The sequence below is a fragment of the Acyrthosiphon pisum genome, chromosome A2 (assembly GCF_005508785.2).
Source record: "Acyrthosiphon pisum isolate AL4f chromosome A2, pea_aphid_22Mar2018_4r6ur, whole genome shotgun sequence".
NCBI lineage: Eukaryota > Metazoa > Arthropoda > Insecta > Hemiptera > Aphididae > Acyrthosiphon > Acyrthosiphon pisum.
In genome coordinates, this window is record NC_042495.1 from 88,821,294 (window position 1) to 88,828,597 (window position 7,304).

At 30.1% G+C, this 7,304-nt stretch overlaps 1 protein-coding gene across 2 annotated transcripts in view; it reads right to left on the bottom strand.

Annotated features, from left to right (window-relative positions):
• Positions 1-1,904: 1,904 nt before the first annotated feature.
• LOC107882156 overlaps positions 1,905-7,304 on the bottom strand; it is a 5,767-nt gene continuing 367 nt past the window's right edge. Inside the window, exons 2-4 of one of the 2 annotated variants that reach the window (XM_016800972.2) lie at positions 7,231-7,304; positions 3,306-3,572; positions 1,905-3,266 (exon numbers count right to left, since the gene is read on the bottom strand). In XM_016800972.2, the coding sequence (XP_016656461.1) occupies positions 2,256-3,266; positions 3,306-3,572; positions 7,231-7,304 (1,352 nt within the window). In that variant the 3' untranslated portion in view covers positions 1,905-2,255. Of the gene's footprint in view, positions 3,573-7,230 lie in introns of both variants that reach the window. The other variant, XM_008180506.3, reaches the window with a different exon arrangement.

Genomic DNA, 7,304 nt, shown 5'->3' on the forward strand with positions numbered 1-7,304 from the left:
GACTCCGCTTTCCCGGCCGCAGGCTGGATCAAAAAACCCAGCCCGAGGCGAAACGACAAAGATGCACCACCACCCACACGGTCTTTCCACCGCAGGCGTGATGACAAACGCCGGAATCTAGTGTTTTATAAAATTTGATTTTAAAATAGAAAACATCGATTTTTTTTCAAACGATTTTATATAGGTACAGTGCTCGAATTAGGGGGTGCGCAGGGGGACGGAGCTCCTCTACTATTTTTATTATTTTTTTGCATACCCCAACTATTTTTTTTTACTTGGACGTGGGGACGGACCAAACTAATGCCCAAAATAATTTTTATTAAAATTTGGAGTGGATCTAAATTGTTTTGTCAAAGATAAACCTATTGAACACCTAGTAATTATACATTTTTTAATATAAAAATATTTTTCATCCTATCTATGGTTTTGACTTGTAATGTCAACCTTTTTGACTCGCGATCCACTGTTTTTGTAACAATATTTTCACAACTCGTGTCACCTTTGTGGGTCATAAAAGAAAAAAGACATTTTAACTATCATTATACCTACTGCAAAATATGGTTCTTCAATTCATTCATTACTTATTTGAATTCATAATTTATAATTTTATAATAAACTTTTTTTTTTTTTTTTTTAAAAGACTTGTCACGTCCTATTTTTATAGATTAGATACGCAACCCAAGATTTGGTGGCGACCCAACGGTTGAATACCACTGGTTTAGATTTTCTAATACCTTGCTAATTTTTCTATTATTGTTTCTTTATATTTATACCTAGTTTAGTAGTTCGCAGATATTATGTACCTACAATAAACTATTGTATTATAAAATATCTGCGGAAAAAAATAAGTTATAAATTATGAATTCGAATAAGTTATGAATGAATTGAACAATATGCACACTTATGCACGGGATATTACGCAAAGCTAAAGTTTTTTCTTTCATGGCTTACAAAGGTGACACGAGTCGTGAAAATATTGTTACAAAAACAGTGGATCGCGAGTCAAAAAGGTTGAACACTACTAGTCAAAACTATTAATACGATTAAAAATATTTTTATGTTAAAAAATGTAAAATTCATTAGGTTTATCTTTGACAACAACTGATATCCATTCTTAATTTTAATAAAAATTGTTTTGAACATTAGTTTGTAAATATCTGTGAACTAGTGTTCACAATTGACATAGGTATGTGTCTGTAATAGCACAAATTATAATTATTAAGATATTATCACTGATAATTATTATTTTTATATTTCCTACCGAAATATGTAGGTAGGTGTTATTTCTATCAATAAAAATTTCGAAAAATAAGGTGAATATAAAATATAAATCCATATTTACTTACATGTTATATAGGCACACATAGTTAAATATGTTATATTTGGAAATTTGGAATAGTAAATTCTGTAATTAAGGTGAAATATAGTATTGAAAACTCCATTGAAAAACTAGTAATTGGTAGGGGGGTGTGGGGGCGAAGCCCCCCACGAGCCTGCCTTAACTAATTTTGCACTTGGAACGCAGTTTATAAATTGTTGGATTGAGCTCCACTACTTAATAATTCCCAATTCGAGCACTGTATAGGTATTTCGTTTTCGTTGTCATTTAGAAAACATTAGTCGTATACTAAAGAGACTAGAGACTTTTTATGATTACTTATAATATCATGTCACTATAAATAGTTTATAACAAAATAATATTTTTAAAGTGTACCATAAATTATAATCAACATTTTTGAGTCCAAGTATAATAGCAATATTAAATCATAAAAGAAAAACATTTAAAAATGGAACATATAATGTATAGGTAGTTATAATATTTAAAATCAAGTCTTTATTTTATATTTAACAAAATTTGTTTAGAAGGAACTGACGTTGAAACATTTTTTAATACATACCACCAACAACGTTCCAAAGTTTAAATATTTTATCATTTAAAGATAATGTTGGTTGATTTAAATAATATTTTTAGACTACTTGATATTTTCTCAAGTTCAAAACGTTCTAAATTATTTTAAAAGCAAATTCATTGTCAACTAACGTTAAGCTATAATCAGCAATTATACAGTTTTTTACTTGTATGTATTTAATTATTTACAGTATTACATTATAATATGTATTACAAAATAAACATAAGTATATAAAAAGATCAATACATAAAAATTAAATATTAAATAGTTATAGATGGAGTCAGTTGTCAAACATAGATGCCAGTGGCATGTCACACACTTAATCGTGGGTACACAAGGTTCTATTTAATCAAGCATTTCATCCATGATGTCGTCGACTATCCAAATTTTATTTTCTTCTTCGATGACGTTATTAATGAAATTTTTCCAGTTTTCCTTCGTCACTCGATCGATTGCCATGTTAACGAGTTTTCTAATGCTATCGACCTTAAACGTCTCGTTGTTTCGTTTTACATATCCTTTCATCATTGCCCATGCCAATTTAATTGGGTTGAATTTGTTGTGATTTGGTGGTAATCGGAGTACTGTGTGACCTGAGTTTGTTGCCAATTTGTCAATGACGTACGATGAGAATCGTGGTTTTAACTCACGTACCTTGACCAGCAGTTGAAGTTTCAACAATGGCTTATCGAAAGTGACACCTTTTGAATTAAGCCATTCCAATATTTCAGTTTTTTTCGAACTCAGCGTCGGAATTTGTTCGGATTTGGTTGAATGATACGGTGCGTTATCCATAACTACAATGGAGTTTGGCTCAAGACGAGGGAGAATAGATTCAAACCACTCTTTAAAATGATCACCATTAATTTCGTCATGGTAGTCACCGCTACTCATTTTTGATTCAAAACATAATAGGCCTCCTTTTAAAAATCCTTTGTTTGATCCAATATGAAACAAAATCAAATGATTCCCATTCCCCGTCAGATTTTCCAGATCAGTTTTAATGCCTTTGTTAAAAGCTTCGTGTTTGTGAACTACCGATTTGTCCTTCAATACTTGGTCGTCTTGGTCCATAAAATCACCAGCATTCAACGACGTCTCATCCAGATAATATATTGTACGGTCCTCTTCACGATATTTACGAATGTCATTTAAATAGTTGCGCCGCCAAACAATCAAATCTTCATTCTCCGTCAACACACTGTGCTTTTTCCATTTAGTGAAAACAAAATCTAAATTTTTAATTATGTTATCAAAAGCAGTACGTTTAAAATTTGGAAGCACAGGATCTTTGTTAACTTCAGCCAGTATTCTATTGATCGTTGGAAGTTCACGGCGTAACCAAATCGAATAAACCTTTTTCCGTAATGTATTACGATCCAAATCGTAACACACCTTTTTCCGTAATGTATTACGATCCAAATCGTCAGGTTTTTGGCTTGAAGTTTGACTCAAGAGTGATGACCTATTTCGTTTTTTATTTGGAGAAGAGACGGATCCTGTACGTCTATACTCGGATATGGTAGAGCAGATGGTTTGACGACCAATACCTGTGGTTTGATTTATTTCGAGTATCATTGGTCTGTATTTCATTTCTGGATGTTTACTTTTAATGTCCTTGTACATGTTGACAATAATCTCCCTTTGACCACTGCTTACAAGCTGAAAACATTATTCATAAGTATACATTTATTTATGTACCATCATAGGCATGCACGCATGAGTGGCAGTGTGGGGATTTTCGTATATTTATCTATGGGTGGACCCGTCCTGCGAGATAAATATTTTTCTCCAAATTAAGTACATATTATATTGCTTATATATCTAATATAAGGCTATCTTATATCTTAAACCATGAGCAGTGTTGAGTAGATTACTTTTGAGAAATCATAAAATTACGTTAGGTACTCGTTATATTAAATATTTTTATTTTAATTAGATTTGCGTTTCCCGACATTACTTTTAGCACGTTACGTTATTTTTTCGTTCAAAAATAAGGTTTAATTCGAGGTTTAATTGTAAATAAATTGTATTCAGACAGCGAATTTCGGAATAAAAATCCCACGGAAAAAATCCCCAACTCTAGGAAAAATGATCCCCAGTCTCCAGATTATAATATTACTCACGAACACATGAAATTGATTGATCAAATATTTTTAAAAGCTAATTAGTGTAATAATCACATTATTAATATTTAATTACAAATAAACACTATATAAGTTCAGGTAGGTATAATTATCATTAAAAAAAATTAATATATAATAAATCGATAGTAAATAATTTTCAAACATTAACAATAATATTATTTTGTCTTATATTACGATTTGAAAAAACATATATGTATATTGATGGTTCTTTTATAATAATAGTTAAGTACCTACATTCATTAATTATTATTTGATAATTATTTGAATTATTTGACTTATCGATCATTTGAAATATTTTTATTTTTTGTTTTATTATCTTTAAATTTGTGTCTATAACTTATAAGTAAAACTTGTAAAAAACGACTCCTAATAATAATAATTATTATTAATATTTAAAATTCTTATCTATCTATTTCCCAATCATACTACACAAAGTGTGTCTATATTGAATAAGTGCATTTAATACTAGGTAGGTACATATATTTTGTATATCCCTTGAAATTACCCATGAAAATATAATATACGAGTGTGTTTCGCAGGTACACTTCCCGCAGATGAGGACTACTGCAGCTATACATATATAATATTATTATATAAGTATTATAGAATAAAATATATTAGGGACCATTATTAATTTCAATTTTATAACTACCATACAAACAGCATACACTAACATAGTAACTGCGAGTAACTCTATACATAATTAACATAAATATTTATATATACTTCAAAGTATATATTATTATACTTTAGAATCAGATTATCAAAACACAATACCTACAACGCGTCAACGCGGACAGTACCTAACTGTCATTATCATTATCTTGTGTTCTTGTAACTAACCAATTTGTTTATTATAATTTATAATATATTTTAAATACTGGATAATATTTTAAGATGTGTTATTTTAACAATTTGAACTAATCTACTTACGTGTTAATAGGACGCTACTCAGGCACTTGTATTACATAGGTACGTACGGCATAGCAAATTTTCGTTCACTAGTTTCATAGTGTACTGTTAATTTTGATATTAAAGTGAATTGTCCTATCATCAAACTTTTAGGTAAGGATTTTATCCGTGCTTGATTTTCGATATTTTAGTTTCCAAGAAAGATATGAGTCTGTGGAATATCTCAAATTTTAAATTCTCATATATCTCCCTAGAAAATTAAGATATCGAATAAAAGCCGACGCTTGGATAATGTTTTTATCTAAAAATGTAATGATACAAAACTATGAACTAACAGCACACTATTGAACCTAGTAAACGAAAATTTGATATGTCGTACATTTTTAAGACGGAAACAACAAACGCACGGGTAGCGTCGTCTTTATGTAAATTAAAGCTAAGCTTAACCTACATTTTGTTGTTTAAAAACAATTAGCTAGTTCGAGATAGGTATATTTAATGTTGTTTTATTTGACTAAGAAGCATTATCTAAGTACATACCTAAGTCTACCTATGTCCATTTGTTCAGAGTACCTATTAAAACTGAACTTGGATTCCCATATGAACTCATATGAGTTAATTAAGTTAATTATTAATTAATATTTAATATAGAAATAAAATGTTGGCCATATCTTGCAAATAAAGTTCGAGCAAAGAAAAATTTGGTGTTTTTTTGTTTTAGATATTAATTTTCCTTTTATAATGTAACCTACCTATCAAATTGTATATTATAATATACTATTAAATTATGTAAATAATGTGTTACATGCACACAAATTACAATCATGACAAATTATATAGGTATCATCACAGTTGTACTAGTTTTGCGCAGTAGATACGCATCTTTTTCACCTCCGGCCAATATCGTAGTTCTTTACTTCTCATTGGTTGGTTTTGTTCTATGTTAGATATGTATGTATATGATTGACAGCCAATAAGAAGTGGAGAACTACGATATAGGCGAAGTAAAGAGCGGAGGATGCGTATCAAAATGCTGTGATCACCTATATAATTTGTCATGCCTACAATAATGTATAAATATCAATATTACCAAAGGAATAAGGATAGAATATTATTGATACAATGATACATTATTGTCTATTGATGATACATTATTAATGATGATACCTATACTCCGGCCCACGAGAGTCCATACGTAAACCGCGCATTCATAAAGTAATACGTGACGTCTGTTTTCTCCCACCATGATGCCATTCCCACTATTCGGCAACGTGCCGATGCGCAGTGACGGACGCGTTCTGACATATGAACTCTCGTGGGCCGGAGTATAGTACCTACTCAGAAATGTCAGATCTATAAACTGAAATAAAGGTTATTTAATTAATCATATCACCTAATTACAATAATTGTTAGTCAATGTGCTATTACCATGTCAATAGTACCTATATGGCTGTATACTATATATATTATAATATACAATTTATAATATAATATACAATTTGTTAGGTAGGTTACATTATAAAGGAAAATTAATATCTAAAATAAAACACAACATTTTTCTTTGCTCAATTTGATGGAACTTGAAAAAAAATCTCAAACTTAATTTGTAAGTTAAGTCAAAAAACGCTCGATTATTGGAAAAATCGAGGGAAAAATCATGTTTTTTAGTTAAAAATACTAAGAATTTACATTTTTTGGAAATGTTGATATTTTTATGCTCAACGTGTTGGTCAAATCAGAAATTATCTATCTGACTAACTTTTTTTGTTATTGTTAATAAGCCACGTAAAATCTACAATTAATGTTTACGTGGCTTATTAACAATAACATAAAAAGTAAGGAAGATCAGTAAATTCTGATTTCACCAACACGTTGAGCATAAAAATATCAACATTTCGAAAAAAAAATACCAAAAAGTAAAAAAATTCGTTCCTAAAGTTTTAATGCGTATACCACTACATAATATTTTAAAGAGTCGGCTTTCTTAATGCTCCTGATAGACAGTTCTTGGATTAAATGTTGTCAAAATACGACTCACTTTTCGACGCCAAGCGTCACCCATATTATCTACATCGTGATGTCAAGTAAAAAAAAAATCGAAAACAATGCTTATCTAATATTTTAGTTATCTATTCGCACCACTGTAAACGATTTACCAAGACTCATGTATCTATCTATCAATATACCAATGTAGGTTTCGTCACTTTTATGTAAAAATGTATAAAAGACAAAACACAGTTGGCTAGGTAGTAGGTACTCACTTTTCCACTGGGATTTTTTCTTTTCGGCGAAAGTCTTCCCTCTTCGTCCATGACAACATCGCACAAATTATGAT